This window comes from Anomaloglossus baeobatrachus, chromosome 2 (assembly GCF_048569485.1).
Source record: "Anomaloglossus baeobatrachus isolate aAnoBae1 chromosome 2, aAnoBae1.hap1, whole genome shotgun sequence".
NCBI classification, from domain to species: domain Eukaryota; kingdom Metazoa; phylum Chordata; class Amphibia; order Anura; family Aromobatidae; genus Anomaloglossus; species Anomaloglossus baeobatrachus.
Window position 1 is genome coordinate 102,578,862 of NC_134354.1, and position 27,513 is coordinate 102,606,374.

The following is a 27,513-nucleotide window of genomic DNA, read 5'->3' on the forward strand; positions in this document are numbered from 1 at the left end:
TTCCAGATCCAAAATTATCAAGATGTCCAACGTACCGGAGCCAGAATCTGTGCATGTAAATCTAGGCTTACAGTGCTAATGCTGCAAACATGGACTGCATTGCCTTTATCTCTGCTTCTTTATGTCTATAATGACGCACAATAGACTAAAATGCACGAATACATACATGTACTTGTTTGCATGCAAATAGATATATCATATTTAAGGAGCAATATGTGAAGTTTTATATTTTGAACACCGGAGCTGGGAACAAGTTAACAAATACCAATAGCTTCTATTAATTATGTAAATATTACACCTGTAACAGATATAGATATGTATGTACAGTACAGACCAAACGTTTGGACACACCTCATTCAAAGAGTTTACTTTATTTTCATGACTGAAAATTGTAGATTCACATTGAAGGCATCAAAACTATGAATTAACACATGTGGAATGAAATACTTACCAAAAATGTGTGAAACAACTGAAAATATGTCTTATATTCTAGGTTCTTCAAAGTAGCCACCTTTTGCTTTGATTACTGCTTTGCACACTCTTGGCATTCTCTTGATGAACGTCAAGAGGTAGTCACCGGAAATGGTTTTCCAACAGTCTTGAAGGAGTTCCCAGAGATGCTTAGCACTTGTTGGCCCTTTTGCCTTCACTCTGCGGTCCAGCTCACCCCAAACCATCTCTATTGGGTTCAGGTCTGGTGACTGTGGAGGCCAGGTCATCTGGCATAGCACCCCATCACTCTCCTTCTAAGTCAAATAGCCCTTACACAGCCTGGAGGTGTGTTTGGGGTCATTGTCCTGTTGAAAAATAAATGATGGTCCAACTAAACGCAAACCGGATGGAATAGCATGCCGCTGCAAGATGCTGTGGTAGCCATGCTGGTTCAGTATGCCTTCAATTTTTAATAAATCACCAACAGTGCCACCAGCAAAGCACCCCCACACCATCACACCTCCTCCTTCATGCTTCACGGTGGGAACCAGGCATGTAGAGTCCATCCATTCACCTTTTCTGCATCGCACAAAGACAGTGGTTGGATCCAAAGATCTCAAATTTGGACTCATCAGACCAAAGCACAGATTTCCACTGGTTTAATGTCTATTCCTTGTGTTCTTTAGCCCAAACAAGTCTCTTCTGCTTGTTGCCTGTCCTTAGCAGTGGTTTCCTAGCAGCTATTTTACCATGAAGGCCTGCTGCACAAAGTCTCCTTTTAACATTTGTTGTAGAGATGTGTCTGCTGCTAGAACTCTGTGTGGCATTGACATGGTCTCTATTCTGAGCTGCTGGGAACCTGCGATTTCTGAGGCTGGTGACTCGGATAAACTTATCCTTCGCAGCAGAGGTGACTCTTGGTCTTCCTTTCCTGGGGTAGTCCTCATGTGAGCCAGTTTCTTTGTAGAGTTTGATGGTTTTTGCCACTGAACTTGGGGACACTTTCAAAGTTTTCCCAATTTTTCGGACTGACTGACCTTCATTTCTTAAAGTAATGATGGCCACTCGGTTTTCTTTACTTAGCTGGTTTTTTCTTGCCATAATACAAATTCTAACAGTCTATTTAGTAGGACTATCAGCTGTGTATCCACCAGACTTCTGCACAACACAACTGATGGTCCCAACCCCATTTATAAGGCAAGAAATCCCACTTATTAAACCTGATAGGGCACAGCTGTGAAGGGAAAACCATTTCCGATGACTACCTCTTGAAGCTCATCAAGAGAATGCCAAGAGTGTGCAAAGCAGTAATCAAAGCAAAAGGTGGCTACTTTGAAGAACCTAGAATATAAGACATCTTTTCTGTTGTTTCACACTTTATTGTTAAGTATTTCATTCCACATGTGTTGATTCATAGTTTTGATGTCTTCAATGTGAATCTACAATTTGCAGAGTCATAAAAATAAAGAAAACTCTTTGAATGAGAAGGTGTGTCCAAACTTTTGGTCAGCACTGTATATGTATAGTGTGTGTATTGTAAATGACTGAATGTCCGTACCTTACATCCTATATACATTCATAGCCAAAAGTGTTAACACTCTTGAATTTGTTCTTGAAAATTAAGTATTTCTCCCACAAAATTATTGCAATTATACGTTTGTTATACACATTTTATTTCATTGTGTGTATTAGAACAACACAAGAAATCCAAGGAAAAAAGGTAAATTGGGCATAATTTCACAAACCCCCAAAATGGGCCGAACAAAATTGTTGCCACCTTTTCAAAATTGTGGGTAAACTGCTTTATTTCAAGCATTTTGTATCACACAGGTAGAAGAAAAGACCGGGTTTATGCCGCGCTGAAAACCACTGATGCGTGTAAATTAAAAGATTTCCTTTTTATTGGATAGTTCCTACGCGTTTCAGAGACATCCGTCTCCTTCCTCAGGAAAAGAAAGATTTTCTTTTCCTGAGGAAGGAGACGGATGTCTCTGAAACGCGTAGGAACTATCCAATAAAAAGGAAATCTTTTAATTTACACGCATCAGTGGTTTTCAGCGCGGCATAAACCCGGTCTTTTCTTCTACCTGTGTGATACAAAATTCCTCTCCCGGGGCTGCAGCTAAACCACCAGGCACTCACAGGCTATCATAAGGGGTTGTGACTGGCACAACCTCACCAGGTGAGTGCTTCTTTGTCTTGTTTGTCCACCCTCATACCGGGTAAGACCCTATTGCGCTTTTTTCCCCTTTACAGTTATTTCAAGCATGTGATGCACGTTCAGTCTCGCCTATGGCAGGTAACAGGTGTGGGCAATATCAAAATCACACCTGAAACCAGATAGAAAAGGGAAGCAGTTGAATCAATCTTTGCATTGTTTGTTTGTCTGTGTGTGCCAGATCTGTAGGAGGACTTGAGAATCAAAATTGTTAAAAAAAAAAAAAAATAATAATAATAAAGAAATATCAACAATCTCAAGGTTACAAGTCCATCTCCAGATATCTTGATTTTCCATTGTCCACAGTGCGCAACATAATCAAGAGGTTTACAACCCACAGCACTGTAGCTAATCTCCCTGGACGTGGATGGCAGAGAAAAGCTGATGAAAGGTTGCAATGCATCATAGTCCAGATGGTAGATAAGCAGCCCCAATCAGATCCAAAGAAATTCAAGCTGTCCTGCAGGCTCAGCGTGCATTAGTGTCAGCGCGGACTATCCGCCGACATTTCAATGAAATGAAACGCTTTGGAGGAGAGCAGGAGGACCCCACTGCTGACACAGACTGCGGTTTGCCTAAATGTACGCAAGTCCAAATCTTTCTGGGAAATCCTCTTGTGGACAGATGGGACAAAGATGGAGCTTTTTGGTAAAGCACATGAGTCTACTTTTTATCAAAAACACCACGAGTCCTTCAAAGAAATTAACACACACTACCTATAATCAAATATGGTGCACATTCAAAGATGTTTTTGGGTTGCTTTGCTGCCTCTGGCACTGGGTGTCTTGACTGTGTGCAAAGCATCATGAAATCTGAAGCTTACCAAAGAATTTTGGTTCACAATGTAGTGCCCAGTGTCAGAAAGCTGGGTTTGCATCCTAAGTCATGGGTCGTCCAGTAGGACAATGACCCCAAACATACTTCAAGAAGCCTCCAAAAATGGATGGAAACAAAGCCCTGGAGAGTTCTGAAGTGACAGTAATGAGTCCGGTTCTAAATCCCATCACATGTGGATATCTTAAAATTGCTGTTGGGAGAAAGCGCCTCCAAATATGAGAGACCTGGAGCAGTTTTGCAAAAGAAAAGTCCAAAATTCCAGGTGAGAGGCGAAAGAAGCTTGTGGATGGTTATAGGGAGCGATTGATTGCATTTATTTATTCCAAAGGCTGAGCAACCAAATATTGAGTTGAGGGAGCAAACAATGTTGATTGGCCCATTTTTGGAGTTTTGTGTGAAATTCTCTACAATTTGCCTTTTTCTCTCTGTTCTTTGTTATTGTTCCAATACAAATAAAGGAAATAAACGTGTATAGAAAAATGTATAATTGCAATAGTTTCTGGGAGAAATACTTCATTTTCTGGAACTATTTCAAGGGGTCCCAACACTTTCGACATATATCATTTGAACAGTTTATTTGCACTATGATATTACTATACTTGAGCTCCTAGTTGCCAAAAATAGCCTTTTGACAATCCAAACAATTGAGAGTTAAGTGTGAGCATAGCCGCAATCATTATATTCTTGCTCCTGAACATAAGTTGGATATGAAAGTCACAGTAAATATGAAGGCATAGTGTTTTCATATATCATCTGCATCTTTTGGTCAATATGTGCAATCGGCAGTGGGGACGCTGCATCCCCCAACCCATCTGACTCATCAACTGGAGAGTAAAAACCTTCTCTGGCATTAACACTAGAACTACTGGACTCGTGACACCTATATAGAAATACATGGTGCAAAGTAGTCAAAATGACTACCTCAGTAGTTCTAGTGTTAATGATGGCACTACAGATGGGCAATAGTAACTATATGTGTTTGGATTATGCTTACCAAGTAATATTCCAGTATTCGTCACGAGAAGAAACATGCTCAGGTTCCCCATTGACTTGCATTAGATTCTTTATTTGTGATGGATACCGGAATCGAACGTTTAGGGTTCGTTATGAATAATCCAGACACAAATAGTTACTATTCGTCCATCACTAGTCGGCACATAAACTCTGCGTTATGCTAGTTTCACACCAATACAGTGTCTGAATCAGATAAACACTGTCAGAATAGAGGCCAGACGGTGTGCAAAGTGACTGACGACTTATTGAAGTGGATGGCTCGGTCAGCGTTCCCATAGGAATCTTACTCATCGGGGATTAAACCCCGCCATGGGGCTCACCATAGTGGACAGTATATGTGTGACCTAGCCTAATCTGTAGGTTTCCCAACACTTTTGTCCAAATAGTGTGTGTTTGTGCAGAGAAGCGATTAGATGTTGGACATCTCCAGTGAAACAAAATGAGAATAGCCAAAATATTTAGGTGTTTACATGTCCAGTAGTTATTTCCATTTTTGGATGACAAAACCACAATTTAAAATATCCAGTACAGGATCCATTTATTTGATTAGGGACAGACCTGTGCTAAAATGTTTTCTGCTTGACTGCAGTCCAGCTGTAATTGTTTTTCTTTGATCCGGCTTGAAAACTGATATGAACATTTTTATTTTGGACCCTTTCACACTGCGTTTTATTACCTACATTCACTGATCCTGTCGGAACTTCCGTTTGATCCCCCCCTCAAAACGGTATTCTGACGCATGCGCCGTCGGGGCCATTGACTATAACTGAGCAGACAGAGTCAGCGTGTGTTCTGTCTTGCACCATTTTCGGGCATATACGTTTTCTGGAGGCGGACACCCAGACGTAGTGTCTCCCCGCAGAAAGTGTATACACCGAAAATGGTTCAAGACAGAACACACGCGCACTCAGTCTGCTCAGCTATAGTCAATGGGCCCGTCGGCGCATGCATCCAAATCCCGTTTTGAGGGGGGTTCGGACGGAAGCTCCGACAGGATCAGTGAATGTAGGAAATGACCATGTGAAAGCTGCCTTTGTCCATTCCAAAGGTCCCCCCCACCCCCCGAAAAAAGAAAAAAAATAGTAACTGTAACTATTTTTATTATAGCTTTGAAGTCTAAATACAAACGGATATGAATGAATGGATAGTTATCTCTTAAGTGATTTGGGAGTTTTTAAGCAGTGTGGCCGCAACACTAGAAAGGCTCCGAAATTCCTCCTGTAAAAATGGATCCAGACACAGACTGATTCAAAACGGGAAACAAAATGCGCAGTCATTTTTATGCCTTCTGTAACGGATGCCGTAACATTGCAAATCTCAAGTTGCAGGTCTGTCTTGCAATAAATTGTACATTTTTTTTAAATTGTAAAATGCAGAGAAAAGTATGCGCATTATTATAGATGAGATGTCTTTGTATATTCATGTTGCTTTTATAGCCCAACACATATTGCAGCTTTGTGCAGCCAATATCATCATTCACATTGGTCCCTAGTGGAACTTGTCTCATTTTCCCGATTACACACCAGCACCAATGTGATCATCTGACTTGTGTTTATGATGTATCAGATGATGGATTTGGCTGCATTTCGCCTTTTGAAGGCATAAATCCAGCAATGACTAATATCTTAGATTTAGCCGTCTGGATTGTAGCTTGGATGGCTGTCACTGCTGCCACCAACTGCAAATACTAAAAGGCCTCGAGCAGAAAGTAACCAGATTAGTGTGAACGTGTAGATTATATACACACTCTATAGTCTCCTACTCTGTATACAATTTTTTACATAGTTGACTGTTCTGGGGTTTTTTTTTTACCCATAAGAAAATAAATGCAGTGATTTTATTCATTTACACTGCGCCATGGGTGGTCGTCTTCTGGCTCTTTAAAGTCAAATAATGAATTCCCCCCCCCCCTCCCCCCCTCGGACAGAGCCAGACTTGGGCTATTATTGCTACTTTCTAATTTAATTACATGGACAAGAATTAGAATTAAATAAAAAGTCCGTTTTGACATTAGAGTAATGGTAGAGTAGAAGCAAAGCAAATCACCTCGCATGTAGAATAGCACTGGGAAAGTTTGTAATATAAGGTGACCTTAGTGTTTTGTTTGCACGATTCACTACATATACGTATGTCAGGCTGCAGATTATAGATAGTGGTGGATGTTCACTTGGAGTCGACCACAGCGCTAGTGGGTATCACTAATAGGTAGAATAGCAGGAGTGTGCCAACCGCTGCTTAGGCAGTTGTGTATGTGTGAGAGACAGAGGTCAACCAGAATTGTATGCAACCTTCACCATTAAAGAATATGTCCATATTTCTGTTGGTTTCAGCAAATGTACATTTCCTCCCTAAAAATAGAATCCGTGAGCTATTCCCCCTCCCGTTCCTCCCAGACACATCCTTGCTGGTCTCCGTGAGCATGTCCCCTGAATGAGGAAAACTATTCTGTGAGGCTGTAATCAGGCTCAGCACTTTGAGTGACAGCTTGCTCTGTGCGCACACTGTGCAGGCAGCACGCACGCACACACTGTGCAGGCAGTACGCACGCACACACTGTGCAGGCAGCACGCACGCACACACTGTGCAGGCAGCACGCACGCACACACTGTGCAGGCAGCACGCACGCACACACTGTGCAGGCAGCACGCACGCACACACTGTGCAGGCAGCACGCACGCACACACTGTGCAGGCAGCACGCACGCACACACTGTGCAGGCAGCATGCACGCACACACTGTGCAGGCAGCACGCACGCACACACTGTGCAGGCAGCACGCACGCACACACTGTGCAGGCAGCACGCACGCACGCACACACTGTGCAGGCAGCACGCACGCACACACTGTGCAGGCAGCACGCACGCACACACTCTGCAGGTAGCACGCACGCACACACTCTGCAGGTAGCACGCACGCACACACTCTGCAGGTAGCACGCACGCACACACTCTGCAGGCCGCACGCACACACTCACTCTGCAGGCAGCACGCACGCACACACTCACTCTGCAGGCAGCACGCACGCACACACTCACTCTGCAGGCAGCACGCACACACTCACTCTGCAGGCAGCACGCACACACTCACTCTGCAGGCAGCACGCACACACTCACTCTGCAGGCAGCACGCACGCACACACTCACTCTGCAGGCAGCACGCACGCACACACTCACTCTGCAGGCAGCACGCACGCACACACACTCACTCTGCAGGCAGCACGCACACACACTCTCTGCAGGCAGCACGCACACACTCTCTCTGCAGGCAGCACGCACACACTCTCTCTGCAGGCAGCACGCACACACTCTCTCTGCAGGCAGCACGCACGCACACTCTCTCTCTGCAGGCAGCACGCACACACTCACTCACTCTGCAGGCAGCACGCACGCACACACTCTGCAGGCAGCACGCACACACTCACTCTGCAGGCAGCACGCACGCACACACTCACTCTGCAGGCAGCACGCACGCACACACTCACTCTGCAGGCAGCACGCACACACTCACTCTGCAGGCAGCACGCACGCACACACTCACTCTGCAGGCAGCACGCACGCACACACTCACTCTGCAGGCAGCACGCACGCACACACTCACTCTGCAGGCAGCACGCACGCACACACTCTGCATGCAGCAGACACACCTTCTCATCTCTAGAATAACTGTTAAGAGGAGACTTTGTGCAGCAGGCCTTCATGGTAAAATAGCTGCTAGGAAACCACTGCTAAGGACAGGCAACAAGCAGAAGAGACTTATTTGGGCTAAAGAACACAAGAAATGGACATTAGACCAGTGGAAATCTGTGCTTTGGTCTGATGAGTCCAAATTTGAGATCTTTGGATCCAACCACCGTGTCTTTGTAGAAAAGGTGAACGGATGGACTCTACATGGCTGGTTCCCACCGTGAAGCATGGAGGAGGAGGTGTGATGGTGCTTTGCTGGTGACACTGTTGGGGATTTATTCAGAATTGAAGGCATACTGAACCAGCATGGCTACCACAGCATCTTGCAGCGGCGTGCTATTCCATCCGATTTGCGTTTAGTTGGACCATCATTTATTTTTCAACAGGACATTGACCCCAAACACACCTCCAGGCTGTGTAAGGGCTATTTGACTAAAATGGAGAGTGATGGGGTGCTACACCAGATGACCTGGTCTCCACAGTCACCAGACCTGAACCCAATCAAGATGGTTTGGGGTGAGCTGGACCGCAGAGTGAAGGCAAAAGGGCCAACAAGTGCTAAGCATCTCTGGGAACTCCTTCAAGGCTGTTGGAAAACCATTTCCGGTGACTACCTCTTGAAGCTCATCAAGAGGATGCCAAGAGTGTGCAAAGTAGTAATGAAAGCAAAAAGTGTCTACGTTGAAGAACCTAGAATATAAGACATATTTTCAGTTGTTTCACACTTTAAGTATTTCATTCCACATGTGTAAATTCATAGTTTAGATGCCTTCAATGTGAATCTACAATTTTCAGAGTCCTGAAAATAAAGAAAACTCTTTGAGGTGTGTCCAAACTTTTGGTCTGTACTAATATAGATACATAGATATTTTATATATATATAATATATCTCTATCTATCTATATCTCTATCTCTATCATTTTCATGGAGTCTTCAGGCAGCACTACAGGTTGCTGAGTGTAGGAGAGCGTGCCACACTGCTACTAATGTGTTTTATAACATATATGCTTATACAATTGACACAATCCTAATCTGCGGCCATTATTAAGGGACTTTACTGTAGACAGATTTATTCTACTTCTGCTGAACTCCATACTAAATCTACATACATTATGCAAATTCTGCGCACCTTTTTATACAAGAGAAAATAATTTTTAGACCATGTGCACACATCTTTTGCAGGCTGAATCCGCTCCATAAAATGAACATTGTGGACAGTAATGTGGAGCTGACAATCCTCTGCACATGGTCCATGTTATATCGCTTCTGCTTCTTTTAACTGCTTTGGGGATCAGAAACCCTGGAGTGGTAAAGTCACACGCTCAGTCTTTGCGTGGTTTCCATTTGGAAGCCACCGCTCTCGACATAGGGTGAAAGCTGCTGGTATTGGAGCCTTCATAAGAACGATGGCAAAGCTACTAGTCAAATTGCATCGAAAAATAACCACTGTTTTTTTTCTGACGCAGCTTTGCGTCAGAACTGGGCGGCTGCGTTGGCTTCTTAAAGGGAACCTGTCAGCAGAAATTTCCCCTAAAACCTAAAAGATTCCCCCTCTGCAGCTCCTGGGCTGCATTCTAGAAAGGTCCCTGTTATTATTGTGCCCCCTTTCTGACCAAAATACAGAGTTTATAAAGTGGTACCTTTTTGGATTTGGATTCTGTAAATGTGACACGGGGGCGGGCTGCCTGGCGTCCGTTATTCTGCCTCCTGCCGCTTTAGGCCGTCCCCCATCGCTCCTTTCCATAGCTGTGGACGCCGCCCAGTGCTCCACAGGTCCCCGCGCATGCCCAGTGCCCATCTCTCGTGGATGAGCACTGTGCCCAGTGTCACCGCTGGTGACGTGCGCGCAGGCTTTAGATTATGGGCGGTGCTGTGATGTTTATTACCAAGCAACCGCCCATAATCGCGGGACCGCGCTTTCCCCCTCGGCGTCCTTTGTTCTGCGCAAGCGCGGTGCTGCTGACCCCACGTCACCTCCTTCCCATCTATTTCCTGCCTCAGGGCAAGATGGGAAGGAGGTGACGTGGGGTCAGCAGCACCGCGCTTGCGCAGAACGAAGGACGCCGAGGGGGAAAGCGCGGTCCCGCGATTATGGGCGGTTGCTTGGTAATAAACATCACAGCACCGCCCATAATCTAAAGCCTGCGCGCACGTCACCAGCGGTGACACTGGGCACAGTGCTCATCCACGAGAGATGGGCACTGGGCATGCGCGGGGACCTGTGGAGCACTGGGCGGCGTCCACAGCTATGGAAAGGAGCGATGGGGGACAGCCTAAAGCGGCAGGAGGCAGAATAACAGACGCCAGGCAGCCCGCCCCCGTGTCACATTTAGGTACCACTTTATAAACTCTGTATTTTGGTCAGAAAGGGGGCACAATAATAACAGGGACCTTTCTAGAATGCAGCCCAGGAGCTGCAGAGTGGGAATCTTTTAGGTTTTAGGGGAAATTTCTGCTGACAGGTTCCCTTTAAAGACGTCATGTACATATAGCCTTAGGTGTACTCCTAAGTTTTAAGGAGGACATTTACATGAGTGAAGCAAAAATCTTTTTCTTAGAGATGATGAGCAGATCGATGTGCGGGACCGGAGTCCAGCGTCCACGTCACTGATACCTGGCAGATAGATGGGAGGCTGCGAATCTGTCACCTTCCGGCCTCCCTGACTCTGCTTTTGATTGGCCAGGGCTGGCATGATACCATCTGGACACCGGGTATCGATCTGCTCAGCTCTACTTTACATCATTACTTGCTTTTGTAACATATTCATATCCATTTGAGTAATGTAATATTGGAAACTGTTGACATTGTTATCATGGCTTTGTGATCTGTTACATTTTACTTTACTTTTTCTGTTGCAGTTTGGACCTGTCTGAACTTGCGAAAGCTGCCAAAAAGAAGCTTCAGGCGGTAGGTTCTGTGCCAGCACGAGGCGGGTGTACCCTGAGCTTCTGAATTCATTTATCTTTCAATCGGTTTCCTCCATGATTCTCTAGCTTCCTGGGTAGCTTGTCACTTTCTTTGGCGTGGCACTTTTGTGGCGGTCTTTAATCACATACTGCTCCAGTCTATTGTAATTGCGGAGCTGTCACTTTATGTACGCTCTGGTGAACTTTGCTGTCATTATCTAGCACTTCCGCAGCCGCTCTCCTTTCTTGTGATGGACATTTACCCACTCCCTGTTATTTCATCCTGATTAACCAGGCACTCTCTTCATTCACAGCTCAGTAACCGGCTTTTTGAAGAATTGGCCATGGATGTCTACGATGAGGTAGATCGAAGAGAAAATGATGCAGGTAGAGCGTTTTATAATGAGTGTTTATTATGTATTAATATGTACCAGCACACCTGACATATTGCGGCTGGCCTGGTAGACTCCAATGATTAATTGGTAAGTGCTACTTTGCAGGATTTGCAGATGCTAGATACCTTAAAGAGGATCAACCACCAGGATTTTTCTGTATAAACTAAAGTCAGTGCTATACTGGCGCTATCATGCTGATTCTAAACATACCTATAGTTGTGAGATCGGATGTATACTTTTGGAAATACAGGCAAGTAAAGTTTGTGAAATGCACTTTGATTGCAGCTACAGAATATTTTGCTAGTTATTCCCACCCCTGTCTGCCTACCTGTCCTTCCTTTTTCACTCCTTCCTTTCTCCCTCCTCCCTCCCTCCTTCCCTCCCTCCTTCCATCCCTCCTCCCTTCCTCCCTCCCTCCCTTCCTTCCTTCCTTCCTTCCTTCCTTCCTCCCACCCTCCTCACTCCTTCCCTCCCTTCCTTCCTTCCCTCCCTCCTTCCCTCCTTCCTCCTTCCCTCCCTCCCTTCCTTCCTTCCTCCCTCCCTCCCTCCCTCTCACTCTCCCTCCCTCCCTCTCACTCTCCCTCCCTCCCTCTCACTCTCCCTCCCTCCCTCTCTCCCTCCCTCCTTTCCTCCTTCCCTCCCTCCTTCCTCCTTCCCTTCCTTCCTCCTTTCCTCCTATCCTTCATCCTTTCCTTCCTCCCTTCCTTCCTTCCTCCCTTCCTTCCTCCCTTCCTTCCTCCTTTCCTTCCTCCTTTCCTCCTTCCCTCCCTTCCTTCCTCCCTTCTTCCCTCCCTTCTTTCCTCCCTTCCTTCCTCCCTTCTTTCCTTCCTCCTTTCCTCCCTTCCTTCCTCCTTTCCTTCCTCCTTTCCTCCTTCCTTCCTTCCTTTCCTTCCTCCCTTCCTCCCTCCCTTCTTTCCCCTGTGATAACAAAGACACGGGGGAGGAAGGACAGAGAGAGACAGGAATAACTAGCAAAACCTGACCCACCTATTAGTCTGTAACACATATCAATGACATAACAGTGCATTTCACAAACGTTACTTGCCTATATTTCAGAAAGTATACATCCGATCTCACAACTAAAGGTATCTATAGAATCAGCATGATAACACCTGTATAGCACTGACTTTAGTTTATATATCAAAATCCTGGTGATTGGTCCTCTTTAAGTAGAAACAATCATATTTTTGTTCATAAGTCAACGGTACACATGAAAGTAAGAGACTATGTAATATATCTTATCCGATAAATCTGCATTTTTCTTCTTCCAGTCAGATCATCCTTTCTCAAAATTCTCAATTCTCTGGTAAAATGTCTATTCAGTGAAGACTTTCCTATAACCGTGATAAGAGATGACAGTTGGTGCTCGTAAATCTCTATGGAGAACTGTAACTATCATGAGATACAAAAAAAAGACAGTTTGCATTCTGAAATGCTAAGTATGAAAACTATGAATGTGTGAATATACATATGCATTACTGCTAAGGGAAATCTAAGAAAAATGAGATATTTAGCATATAGAAACTGCTATTTGTATATCTGCCCAGTTGCCACGTCACGGCATATCTTGTAACTTGGTACCTACTCTATGCTGAAGCCTCTCTCTGGGTTAAAAAACCTCCTGTGTATGGGCTAGTAGGAGCTTGCTATATAGGATAAATCACCTGTGGCAAGAGGGGGAGGGGTGCACGGTCTTAATTTCCCTTAGCAGTAATGCAGGTTCACACATTCATGGTTTTCATACTTCAGCATTTCAGAGTGCAAACTGTCTTTTTCTGTATTTTATGTCATGTTCAGTTATGCACCTGTTCACATTTCAGTTTGGTGAGTGCCGTCAGTCTTTTTGTCTATCATTTCATGAGGACTTGCAGCAGAATGTCAGTGTCTGCCTTTTGTTCTTCCCCTCCCTCTCCATATAATCTTATAATCACAAAATGCAAAATCTCCTTTCTTAGTAATGGGAAAATCTGGCTTCACTGAATACATATTTTACTTATTGAAAGTAAAAGATCAGTCTAGGAGGAGTAAGAAGAAGATTTCTCTAATAAGACATTGTAAAATGCTGCTTATTTTCCTGTGTACTATTGATTTATTAAATAAAAATAAACAGCTACTTTTTAACAAATAACTGAAAATCTACTATATGAGATCAGAAAACCCCTTAGAGGGCTTCTCCCCTTTCACCTTTTTGTTTCAAATTCATCCTCTATGTATTAAAAACAATTAATTGGTTCCTCGGGTGCAGCGCTGCGTCTCTGCAGCTGCTCAGGTGATGTCGTGTGAACGGCACTGCAGCCGATCACTGAACTCAGCATATACTATATATTTTTATGGCGTGAAATGTACCACTTCTAGGAGCCTCTGAATGTGGGGTAACTGATGTTGATGTTATGACTAATCTCTAAACTAAATTCCCATAGAAATGATAGGTTTCTGTATTTTGTATAAGTATTTTCTGGCTGTATGTTACCTGAAAAATTCTGTTGTTCTGAATTTTCTAATAATCAGTTCAAGGATGAATGGCTGTCAGTTGTATCACTCATTAAAGTCCTATTCTTCCTCACCATAGGTAGAGCATTAGCTTAAGCAGCTCATGCATCTTGGAGAACCGAGGACTGAATAAGTCTCTCCCCAAACTCCTCCATTCACACAAACCCCCAAACATTAGTGTTCTCTATGGGGAGAGTGAGGTAAGTCCCTGCCACACTCATCTGGCAGTGGCTTCTCTTCCAGCCAAACAAAAAGATGGGACTATTAAATTCAATTAATAGACTAATAACTCCTTTGTTATATAGAAATAAGTTTTAATAACAGAAGTGAATAAATACACAATCCTTCCACAATATATTCCAACCAATAATTTAATTTAATCATTTAGATTGATATAAACACATTGTAATTCCACAAGGGGGACCCAAGTAATACTTAAATGCCAATCAAGCATTACAGAATTACCCCTAATCAGTCCAATAGTCGTGAGTGCTAAAGGCAAGGTCCCTAAGGGCAACACTTCATCGTAACCTTTGATTCTACAATGGGATGTAATTCTGAAATTGTTGATGATTACCATATAGAAGAGTAGGTTGTTAACCTATATACCCCTTGTCGACTAGTTTATATCAATCTAAATGATCAAAACCCTTTCTTGTAGGGGAACAGAGTTATTTATTATACGTTCCTGAACTTGGGGGGATTATATAGAGCAATTATTTGAGGGGGGTACATGGTTCTATTGTGTAGTTGACACAAATTCTATTGTTTGGAATATATTGTGGAAGGATTGTGTATTTATTCGCTTCTGTTATTAAAACTTATTTCTATATCACAAAGGAGTTCTTAGTCTGTGAATCTGTTTTTGCCCTCCTTGCATCAGCTGTTTTGTGAGACTGTAAAGGCCCCGTTACACGCTATGATTTATCTGACGATATGTCGTCGGGGTCACGGTTTTTGTGATGGACGTCCGTCGTTAGCGACGTCGTTGCATATGACACCTACGAGCGACCGCTAACTATCTTAAAAAAAAGGCCAAAATCGTTGATTGTTGACACGTTGTTAATTTCCCCAATATTGTTGATCTTTTAGGACGCAGGTTGTTCGTCGTTCCTGAGGCAGCACACATCACTACGTGTGACACCCCAGGAACGACTAACTACAGCGTTCCTGCGTCCTCCGGCAACTAGGTTGGAGTGACGTTAATGCGGCTGCTCTCCGCCACTCCGCTTCTATTGTGGCCCGCTGTGTTACGTCGCTGTGATGCCACACGAACCTCCCCCTTAGAAAAAAAAAGAGTTTATTTGGCGGCCACAGCGACGTCGTTAGGAAGGTATGTGCGTGTGACGCGTACTAGCAATATTGTTCGCCACGGGCAGCGATTTGCTCGTGACGCACGCACGACGGGGGCGGGTGTGATCACTAGAGACCTCACTAGCGATGTCACAGCGTGTAAAGCGACCTTTAGACTATTAAATTCAAACTGCCTGACCCTTTACTTCCCCAGCATAGTCTGTCAGGGAAGATTCGGGAGACCCTCATAAACATTAGGCGGTGAGCTGATCCCTCCGATAGGAAAGGAGAAGACAACCAGCTGATTAATGGCTATGGTGGCATTGCATCGTTCGGAGGAACAAACGGCATTACTGAAAGTCATATTTCTTCATGTAAGGCTGCTTTCACACCTCCGGTTTTAGTAGAGCCGGCCAATCCAGCTCTAAAACCTATGCAATGGATGCGGCCACAAAACCGCATCCTTTGCATACGTTTTTTTACATGCGGCCCGTCCGGTTTTTGCCGCTTGCGGCAGACTACTGAGCATGCGCAGTGGAAAAAACACATGCGGAGGCCGGATGCGGTGTTTGCCGCAGGACACCCCATTCGGCGTCCATAGGCATGCATTGCAAATCGCGCCGCATTGGCCGGATGCGGCGCGATGCTTTTTTTTTTTTTGCCGGACAAAAAAACGTGCCAGGCAACGTTCCATCCGGCCGCCGCATCAGCTAAATCTGCCGCATGCGGCAAAAACCGGACGGAACGCAAGCCCATGCGGCACAATACGGCACCAGTTTAAGTCTATGCAAAAAAAATCGCAACCGGTGGCAAAAAAAAAAACGGTTGCGTTTTTTCTGCAAAGTGCCGGATTGTGCCGCACAGGAAAAACCAGATGTGTGAAAGCAGCCTAACTTAGTCAAAATTTTATATTTTTATTGCAAGTGCAGTTTACATCATACAGTCTAGTGTTAAGTTTTTGACATTGTTGTATGGCAGGACTTTGGCCGAGGTTTTTACATGGAAGACTTTTAGCATCAGTCCACAGGATATGTGATAAATCTGTCATCATAACAGTGGAGGACCTCCCTTCTTCCCTTCTTCCACACCACGGTTGGATTTGAATACTTGCACATGACCAGAACATATCCTATGGATATGTGATAAATGGATTTTTTTGGGTATGTTCTGATGATGTGGCAAAAAATCCCACAATGTTGCAAAGTGAAATGCTTAAATCCGTCTCATTAATCTAGTTACATTGTGCTTTATTTATCTTCTCCCTAGAATGCAGGCTGCTGCAGTATGGAATTCTCATACAAAATCTGTCATGTCTACGCCATGTACTAAAATACCCCCAAATTTTAGTTTAAAGGGAACCTTTCACCAGTATCTTCGCTATTTAAACTAAAAGAATCCCCTTCTGCAGCTCCTGGGCTTCATTCTATAAAGGTTCATCTTGCTACTGGCCCCCCTTTCAGACCTAAATAACAACTTTATAAAATAATACCTTTTGCTATGGTAATGAGGTTTGCTGGCCCCGTAGGCGGGCTGTATTTTGTCTGTTATCCCCCCTCCTGCCGCTGTCCCCCAGTGTTCATTTACATAGATTAGGCCGCCGCCCTCATGTTACGCAGCGCTCCGGGAGTCTCGTGCATGCGCAGTGGCACTATCACGGGACTGAGCTGTTTTCAAATTTCGAGCATCGGTGATATTATTGCGCAGGCACGAGATTATGGGCGGCGCTGTGAATATCATCACCATCATCATCCAAGTACCCGCCCATAATCTCGCGCCTGCGCAATAACATCACCGACGCTCGCGATTTGAAAACTGCTCTGTCCCGCGATAGTGCCACTGCGCGTGCGCGAGACTTCAGGTGCACTGCGGAACATGAGGGCGGCGGCCTCATCTATGTAAATGAACACTGGGGGACGGCGAACAGCGGCAGCAGGGGGAATAACAGACGAAATACAGCCCGCCCACGGGGCCAGCAAACCTCATTACCATAGCAAAAGGTAATATTTTATAAAGTTATTTAGGTCTGAAAGGGGGGGCAGTAGCATAGAATGCAGCCCATTAGCTGCAGAAGGGGATTGTTTTAGTTTAATAGCGAAAATTCTGGTGATAGGTTCCCTTCAAAAGGGAATCTGTCAGCAACATTGCGCACCCCCAAACCATTTACATGCTCATGTAGCTGTTTTAAAGAAAATTCCAGCAATACCTTTACATGGCCAGGCCAATCCTCCTTTGGTGAGCAATCAGTGTTTGAAGTTATTTGCAAATAAGGATGAAGAATTATTTCTAGATCTGAAGTCACGGTCACCGCCTCCTGCTTGACTAATGGCTCTTTTGCCTTAAGTAACACAGCATAGAGGCTGCCAGTTAAGCAGAAGGAATAAGTGCTGGGTGGAAATAGAGCTGGAGTGACAGAGGCTTCAGCCTCATTTGCATATAAATTCAAACTCAGATTTCTCAGTAATGGAGGATTGGACTGGTTATATAAGGATATTCCTGGTCTTGTCTTTGAAAGAGCAGCATCTATATATATAATTGCCTTATTCTGTGTCTGTCTTGTCTGTCTTGTCTGTCTTGTCTGTCTTGTCTGTCTTGTCTGTCTTGTCTGTCTTGTCTGTCTTGTCTGTCTTGTCTGTCTTGTCTGTCTTGTCTGTCTTGTCTGTCTTGTCTGTCTTGTCTGTCTTGTCTGTCTTGTCTGTCTTGTCTGTCTTGTCTGTCTTGTCTGTCTTGTCTGTCTTGTCTGTCTTGTCTGTCTTGCTCCAAAATGACATCATTACAGTGACAACCGTCGCCACAGCGCGTGCGCTAAAGAGCCTGCGACCAACGGCTCAACTAAGGCTCCCTGCACACGTAACCAGGGTACACATCGGGTTACTAAACAAAGCGCTTTGCTTAGTTACCCGATATTTACCCTGGCTAGGTGTGCAAGGAGCCAGCGCTAAGCGGTGTACGCTGGTAACCAAGGTAAATATCGGGTAACCAAGCAAAGCTCTTTGCTTAGTTACCCGATATTTACCCTGGCTGCGTGTGCAGGGAGCCTAACTGAACTGGCCGAACTATGGGCCAACAGGACGCCACCGCTCTGCTCCGCCACCCCCCGCACTCCGCATGTATACACTGAACACACAAACACACCTGTCCCCAGCCACGCAGTCCCCGGCACTGACGTCCTCAGCGCCATGGGCCCGCTCGGCTCCACCCACCCCGCACTCCGTTCCCCGCACACATTAGGTTGCTTTCACACTTGCGTTTTGAGGCATCCGTCACAGTGTGTTGTGTGACGCATGTGACGGATGCATTGCAAATAGTGAGCTAATAAAGTAACGGATTCCTGTAAAAGAACATTTTGCAATTTTTTTTTTTGTTTTTTAATGTTTCGCCAGGAAAAGGAGAGAGAGGTAACCGCAAATTCCCTGAGTGACTGCAGTGAGACGCGCGATCAGCTGTGCCGTCACTCGGGTGACCCGCGGCCACAGCTGCAGTCCTCCACCTGAGAGCTGTGTCCGCGGGTCACCTGAATGAGGGCGAAGCTGATCGCGCGGCTTACTTGAGTTGATGCGTGGAGCTGATAGAGAGCGATCGTGTTCTACTGCCGCTCCTGTCAGCTTCATGTAGCAGAGCTGAAAGCATGGTGGGAGCTCTGTGGATTGCGTCGGACCTGGCGGGGTATTTAAGGGTTTAATAAAGTGGTGAAAGAGGGGTTTGGGTTTTTTGTCTTTTATTCCAAATAAAGGATTTTTTCGGGTGTATGTTTTTATTTTCTTTAACTTACAGGTTAATCATGGAAGGTATCTCGGGGAAACGCCTGCCATGATTAACTTAGGACTTAGTGGCAGCTATTATTACTTCAATTGCCACCGCACCAGGGCAATTCGGGATGAGCCGAGTAGAGTCCCATGATTGTCGCATCTAATGGATGCGACAATTCCGGGCGGCTGCTGGCTGATATTGTTAGGCTGGGGGGCTCCCCATAACGTGGGGCTCCCCTTCCTGAGAATACCAGCCTTCAGCCGTGTGGCTTTATCTTGGCTGCTATCAAAATTGGGGGGGCCGCACGTCGGTTTTTTTTCATTATTTTTTTTATTTTACTGCACGATATAGACCCGCCCACCGGCGGCTGTGATTGGTTGCAGTGAGACAGCTGTCACTCAGCGTGGAAGCAGTTCTGACTGCAACCAATCATAGGCGCCGGTGGGCGGGGGAAGCAGGGAATACGAATACGAGATTGAATAATGAGCGGCTGCCAATTTTCAAAAGAGGAAAAGCCGCCGGAGCTTTGTGACAGCCGTGCAGGGCCGCGCCCGTGATCGGTGAGTATGAGAGAGGGGGGAGAGAGACCAGGGGTGATTTTAAACAATGTAGATTGTTCTGCTGGACATGCTGAGCATGCTCAGTAGAACGTGACTGAATTTGTCAGCGGATTCCACCGCTTAGCGCATAGCAGCGGAATCCGCCACCATAGACAATCATTAGACACCTTGGCGGATTCCAACGGAGTCTGTCAATGTGCGTTATTTTAACGACCCAAAAAACGCTACATGTAGCGTTCCACCCGACCCAGCGTCAATATAACGACTCCGCGTCGTCTAGCGGATGCAACGCAGACACTTGCGTTACAGTACATCGTCAATACAAGTCTAAGGAGAATAGCGCAGTGCGTTAACGGACTGCGCTATTCTCCATAGCGGCAGATTGCGCTGAACGCAAGTGTGAAAGCGCCCTTACCCCGCAGGATGGGGGCATGTGTCAGGATGGTGGCTGCACTAGGATGGGGGCACATACGAGCATTGTGCCACATCACAGCATCAGCACATTTTTACTTCACTTTACACTGTTCATGGCCTTCTTTCATTACAAGCCATGGACATCATTAAACATTAGACTCATCTATTAAAACTGTTCCTTCTTTAGCCTTGAAAATGTGGTTTTGATGTAGGAGGGCGCGTCCACTCGGGTGGGAACTCTTTGTACCCTTCCTCTTTCATCTTACTTTCCCACGTTTCTGTTGTCTTTACTGTCTCTAAATTCTTCTTCCACCTCCTCTTCTTTATCTCTTTTTTTTCAACTTGTTCTTCCTATTTCAAACACATACGAATTGTACTTGTTATTTTTGGTCGCCAGTGGCGCAGGTGTAGTCAAAGAACTGTTGTGTTTTTAGCAGCTAGCTTGGATATATACCCTCTGCCTGCGCGCTGTGCAATTGTTTGATTATCTTCTTCTATTCTAATAAACTTTGATTTGAACAAAACTGTTCCTTCTGTTGTTTGTCATTTTAAAACCAATAAACAATTATAAGAATACTATATTAAATCTAACCCGTCCAGTCCAATCATTACCTTATTATTCAATCTGCTAACTTACATACACATTCTAGACTACCCGATACGTTAGAATCGGCCACCTTCTAGTGTTCATATAATTAGTTTGGGGGTGAAATCCTGCTGACAGATTCCCTGTAAACTGCCAATTTATTAATTTGCATTATTTTTTTATTAACCAACATTGGTTTTCTACCATTAATCCCTCCTTTCTGTAAATATTTTATATAATTGTGAATTGTATTTGAAGTCTCTCCTCTTATTTAAAACTCTAAATCCTATGTAATGCATTTAGTTGTTGTGCTGGAGATTCCTGCGGTAGAGGCAGGAGGAGCAGCTTCATTCAACATCTTCTATAGAAAACCTGAGCACTGAACAACTAAACTCCACATTACAGCAGTTGCAGTTGCGGATGATACCTACTATATATGTCTTCTACTTCTGTATAAATGTGTATTGATGTTCGTTCCCAATATTTTATGACTATATGGTCAGCTTTAGGTTAGGTATTATTGCCATGATTACACAGAGTATAAAAAGCTCCAGTTTAATTGCAGATTGCTATGTCTCGGTTATGGTCCATGAAAAGCAGCCGAGATCCAGACATAACACAGCGCTTGTGGCTTTGGGGTTTTAGAAATAAGCTCAAGTTATGACTCGTTATCTACTGGCAAGATGGAGGCAGCGCTCCACTGTGCATTGTGGTCTTCTGATTCTAACTAACACATACAATTGTACTCTAAAGGTTCACCGACCATGCTGCATTCATTGGTGACCCTAAGGCCAAATTCAAACTTCTGTGTATCACAGCCCGAATATATGCCATACAGTGAGTGAAATAAGTATGGAACACATCACCAATTTTCTAAGTATAAATATTTCTATAGGAGCTATTGATATAAATTTCTGTCATGCGGTATTCAGGTCTAGACTCATTAGGTGTCACGGTGGCCTCCGCCTCTGTTTACACTGCAGCTCTCCTGACAGGCAACCTGATGTCTCCTAGCCGTTCAGCCAGAGCTGTGTGTCGGCTGTTTCATGCGCTCTGTTCCTCAGTCCTGCAGGAGTTAATTCCTGCTGACCTGGGGAATCTGCTAGGAGCTCAGGATTCTGGACCTTGCTACTCAGTGCCGATTATAGCTTCAGCATAGCTGCAGCGATTCCAGTCTTTGTGATGATCCAGTTCGTGGGGATCTGTAGTTGCTATTTTGAGTTATGTGGAAGCTTTCCGGTCGTGCTTCCTTTTTCTTTATTCCCCTGTACTCATATAGTCTCTCCTTTCTGTTTGAGTGCAGTGTGTATGAGTTATCGTTTTCCATTGTCCATGTCGTTTCTATAAGGTTGTCTTACTGTGTTTCTGGCCCACCCAAGCGTGGGGGAGAGGGAGGAGTAAGTTAAGGGCTCAGGCAGGATACAGGGTCACACTGGGGCCTGAGACCTCCCTACCATAAAACCTATCTTTGAGATAATGGACATCGTAGGGTCTCAAGTCTGAGGCCCAGCCTAGGATCCCCTACTCTGTCAATTCGTACCCCGTGACAGTTTCTCACCAGATGTCGGTAACAACTCATCCAATCCACACAGACAAATCAAACCATTGATTGCCAATTATGTGTAATAATGAAAAATGACACTGGAAAAAAGTATTGAACATGCTTACTGAAAATTTTATTTAGTTTTGTACAAAAGCCTTTGTTGGTGATAACCAATTCAAGACTCCTCCTCCTTTATGGAGAAACTGGAATGCATTGCTCAGGTGTTATTTTGGTCCATTCTTCCATATATATAATATATATTATATATATGTATACGGTATATGTACTGTATATACTTACTGTATATATTTGTGTGTGTGTGTATATATATATATATATATATATATATATATATATATATATATATAATTATATATAATTACAGTGCCTTGCGAAAGTATTTGGCCCCCTTGAATTTTTCAACCTTTTCCCACATTTCAGCCTTCAAACCTAAAGATAAAAATTTTAAATTTTATGGTGAAGAATCAACAACAAGTGGGACACAATTGTGAAGGTGATCGATATTTATTGCTTATTTTAAATTTTTATAAAAAATAACTGAATATTGGGTCGTGCAATATTATTTGTCCCCTTTTATTTAATACTTTGTAGCGCCACCTTTTGCTGCGATTACAGCTACAAGTCGCTTGGGGTATGTCTATTAGTTTTGCACATCGAGAGACTGAAATTCTTGCCCATTCTTCCTTTTCAAACATCTCGAGCTGAGTGAGGTTGGATGGAGAGCGTTTGTGAACAGCAGTTATCAGCTCTTTCCACAGGTTCTCGATTGGATTCAGGTCTGGACTTTGACTTGCCCATTCTAACACCTGGATATATTTATTTGTGAACAATTCCATTGTAGATTTTGATTTATGTTTTGGATCATTGTCTTGTTGGAAGACAAATCTCCATCCCAGTCTCGGGTCTTTTGCAGACTCCAACAGGCTTTCTTCAAGAATGGTCCTGTATTTGGCTCCATCCATCTTCCTATCAATTTTAACCATCTTTCCTGTCCCTGCTGAAGAAAAGCAAGGCCAAACCATGATGCAGCCACCACCATGTTTGACAGTGGGGATGGTGTGTTCAGGGTGATGAGCTGTGTTGCTTTTACGCCAAACATATCGTTTGGCATTGTGTCCAAATAGTTCGATTTTGGTTTCTACTGACCAGAGCACCTTCTTCCACATGTTTGGTGTCTCCCAGGTGGCTTGTGGCAAACTTTAAATGACACTTTTTATGAATTATCTTTGAGAAATGGTTTTCTTCTTGCCACTCTTCCATAAAGGCCAGATTTGTGCAGTGTACAACTGATTGTTGTCCTATGGACAGACTCTCCCACCTCAGCTGTAGATCTTTGCAGTTCATCCACAGTGATCATGGGCTTCTTGGCTGCATCTCTGATCAGTCTTCTCCTTGTTTGAGATTAAAGTTTGGATGGACGGCCGGGTCTTGGTAGATTTGCAGTGGTATGATACTCCTTCCATTTCAATATGATCGCTTGCACAGTGCTTCTTGGGATGTTTAAAGTTTTTTTAAATCTTTTTGTAACCAAATCCAGCTTTAAAAACAGTATCACAGACCTGCCTGTTGTGTTCCTTGGTTCCTTGCTATCTGTGTTTTAAACAGAACATTGAGACTATCACAGAGCAGTGCATTTATACGGAGACTTCATTACCCACAGGTGGCTTATATTTATCATCATCTGTCATTTAGGAAAACATTGGATCATTCAGAGCTCCTCAATGAACTTCTGGAGTGAGTTTGCTGCACTAAAAGTAATGGGGCCGAATAATATTGCACGCCCCAATTTTCAGTTATTTATTTTTTTTAAAAAATTAAAATAAGCATTAAATTTCGTTCACCTTCACAATTGTGTCCCACTTGTTGATTCTTCACCATAACATCAACATTTTTATCTTTTATGTTTGAAGCCTGAAATGTGGGAAAAGGTTGAAAAATTCAAGGGGGCCGAATACTTTTGCAAGGCACTGTAATATAATAATGTAACTGGAGTGGGGGCCCTTTCTCCTCCACTATTGAACACAAGCCTCTGAGTACACATTTTCCCTGCAGTTATATAGTTGTTTGGTTTTCTTTCATGACCAGTCAGGTCTTGACGTTAATGTTTCCGGAGATGCTCCTCTTATATTTCCAATTCTCAGTTTTGCACTGGCCTATACGTACTGTACGTTTCTAAGAGCTTCATAAATAATTTCAGTCAACAGAACCTTTTTTTTCCGTCTCTCTCCACTGCCCTGCACAACACATCCACTGCTCCAGACAGAGACGTCACACGTCAGGACTGCCAAGAGTATGTGGGAAGGGGAATGATCTAATCTTAAGCCAAGTCCGTTGCTCTAGGCATGTAGTGGGTTAACCCAAGCTAGTCATCAATAAGGCTCCTTGCTGCCAGAGAGAACATTCGTTACCAAACTGGAAACCGCAAGAGAACTGTAATGAAAAAAAAACAGCTTTACCAAACGGCTGATATACATTTTTATACAGCAGTGCCTGACCCATCCCACATTCCATAAAGCTGCCAATTTCTCAGAGTGTAAGCAGCTTCAGCAGACGTGTTCATGTTCAGCGAGCAGACACAGCCTTTTCTGTTGCTTCTCTGTGCTCGCCCTCTCTCTGGACCACACGTCAAGCTTCCTAAATTCTCCTCCCCAATCCAAGCCCCCCAGCAGCTCATCTGCTTGTCACCCCCATCCCTATGCATGATTGACAGCTGGTTTTGGAAATATCTCTGGATTTGGGACCTTCTTTCATGGTGTCTACATTGCTGTAAAGTGGTTGCTCTTCAGCTGGATACAGTCCAATGCTTTTTGTAAGTAACAAATCTGGGAGAGGGATATTGCAGCTTCTTCATTGGGATTATTGACGGCGTTGAGGATAATGTCTGTCCCCCAGGGTTGCAACTTTACCAACCGTTTATATTACCGTAGTAATCTCATATGTGGAAACCTATACGAATGAATGACACCAACTTTATATTTTAGGTTTGTCTCCTGACAAATATCACAATTGTAAGTGGAAAGACTCATTTATTAAAAGCTGGTGCCTAAGTTATGTATTGAGTTCATCAAAGATACGTTATTTTTCAGTTTTCCGTGTTGGCAGTGCAAAAAGGACATAGGGCATTGGGGGCCAGATATACTGAAGGCTAACAGGGGTTACTAAAGTTCTTGTCTAAGAAAATATCCTGTGCAGATGTTGTGCAATGTGCTTGAACCTTTCCTTCTGCTGTCTGCGTTCCCTGGAAACAGTTTGTTTTATATTAGAAGTGTCATAAATACTAGGTTAACAACGCTCGCCATAGTGCGTTGGTGCTGTAGGACACGCACTGTATCCTTTATTGTTGGAATGTGTTCTTGGTTTGTTCATTTTTATTTCCTCCTTTACTTTTGAATACTTTGTACAGCTTTGCATATAAGGAGCCTCCGTCACAAATTCTATTAATATAGACAGAGGTAAAAGGACAGATACCAAAACAGAGAACCGAGAAATCCTGCAAAGTCCATTAGGAACTGATGGTGGACAGAACTGTTGGTGGCCATCACACGGCGGACAGAACTGTTGGTGGCCATCACACGGCAGACAGAACTGTTGGCCATCACACGGCGGACAGAACTGTTGGTGGCCATCACACGGCGGACAGAACTGTTGGTGGCCATCACACGGCGGACAGAACTGTTGGTGGCCATCACACGGCGGACACAACTGTTGGTGGCCATCACACGGCGGACACAACTGTTGGTGGCCATCACACGGCGGACAGAACTGTTGGTGGCCATCACACGGCGGACAGAACTTTTGATATTTTTCTTGTTTTGCTCTTATGACTGATCAGAATCATGAAAATGATATCATGATGTAAAATTTCTCCTAAAAGTAGTGCCCACTCGCCTTTATTCCTGTGACTCAAATTTCCAATAGAAGGACTTTATTTTGTGGGGTGACCCCATGGGACATAAATAAGCTCAAGTCACTGTGTATTACGAGTTCTGGTGATTGGCTCCTGATTGACTTAGTGGCTTAATGACAATCCAGCTAGAACAGTGGTCGCCAACCTCTCATCACATTGAGAATCACATTCCGATGGTTGAGAGTCACAACCAGAGCCTCCACCACAGTAATGCCAATCGGCACACCCCCTCCCCCCCTCCTGCAGTAGTGACATCTAGAGCCCCCTATTTCCTGAAGAATTGCAGCCAAAGCTCCACCACAGTAATCACACTGAGATCTAGTGCCCCCTCTCCTTTCAGGCAGTACACTTACATTCAGGACTTCCCACCTTACATTGATGTCTGCATTAAGCACTCCCACTGCAACATTGCATCCAATCTCAAGCACCCCCTTCAACTGACTGCTTGATACCATTTCCAATTTACCATATTCCTCTCTCCACCTCCCACAGCCAGTGTATATATATATATATATATATATATATAGGGTGGTTCAAAAGTAGCGTGGACAATATGTGTAATAGGGTTATCAAACATGGTGTAACGTGAAACGGATTCCACTTTTCATTCGTCACAGACTCTTTGGAAAATTAAAGGTGGAATCTGATTGGTTGCTAAGGGCAACTGAGTCAGTTTCACTTTACGCCATGTTTGATAACCTTATTACACATAGTGTCCACCTACTTTTGGACCACCCTGTACTTACCGAGCAGCTCCTCTTTGGCAGCCTATGGCATGCTACCATGCTACTACCAGGCACATGGACAGCGTGGCGGCAGGACTATTCTTCAAAAGTTGCCATCTGGAGCTCTGCTCTTCATGTTGTGTGCTAGAATCGGCTACGACTAACCTCCGAGCTTGCAGATAGTCACTTGGCACACATCAGGTGTCCTCGAGCCATGTGATGGGAACCTCTGATCTAGAATGACTTTTCTAAGGGTAGATTTATCTGATCATCTGTTACCAGGAAACCTCCCAATATGGCCACATTTTCCAAGTAACCACAACAAAATAGCACCTCAATCAACCTTTTGTGTTGTGAAGTTGCAGAAGTTGATAGTGAATTATTATTTTGGCCTTCCTTATTTATAGTTATAATGCATACAGTATGCACACAGTGATATCAGCATGCAAGGACATATACAATGATGGTACAGTATGCTACTGCAGGACTAAAACACAAATTGTGACCACATTGCTATATCACAGCATTGGAAGAAAATGTGATATCAAGTTGTGTCAGCATAGTGATGTCATAGCGCAGGAATAATGCAAAAGTAACACAGAAGAACATTAATGATGCGCACAGAAGCGGTAACCGCAGGGTGGCATAGTAAAAAATTATAATGGGGCCACAGGAAATATTTACCCCTCATCCATTATAGTCATAACCAATTGTAGATTATGCATTAGCAGAACTTTACCCC

At 44.2% G+C, this 27,513-nt stretch overlaps 1 protein-coding gene across 4 annotated transcripts in view; it reads left to right on the forward strand.

Annotated features, from left to right (window-relative positions):
• GIT1 (GIT ArfGAP 1) overlaps positions 1-27,513 on the forward strand; it is a 198,223-nt gene that overhangs the window by 128,093 nt on the left and 42,617 nt on the right. For all 4 annotated transcript variants that reach the window (XM_075335248.1, XM_075335245.1, XM_075335247.1 and 1 more), the window contains 2 exons: positions 11,043-11,091; positions 11,405-11,477. In XM_075335248.1, coding sequence (XP_075191363.1) covers positions 11,043-11,091; positions 11,405-11,477 — 122 coding nt within the window. The remainder of the gene's footprint in view (positions 1-11,042; positions 11,092-11,404; positions 11,478-27,513) is intronic.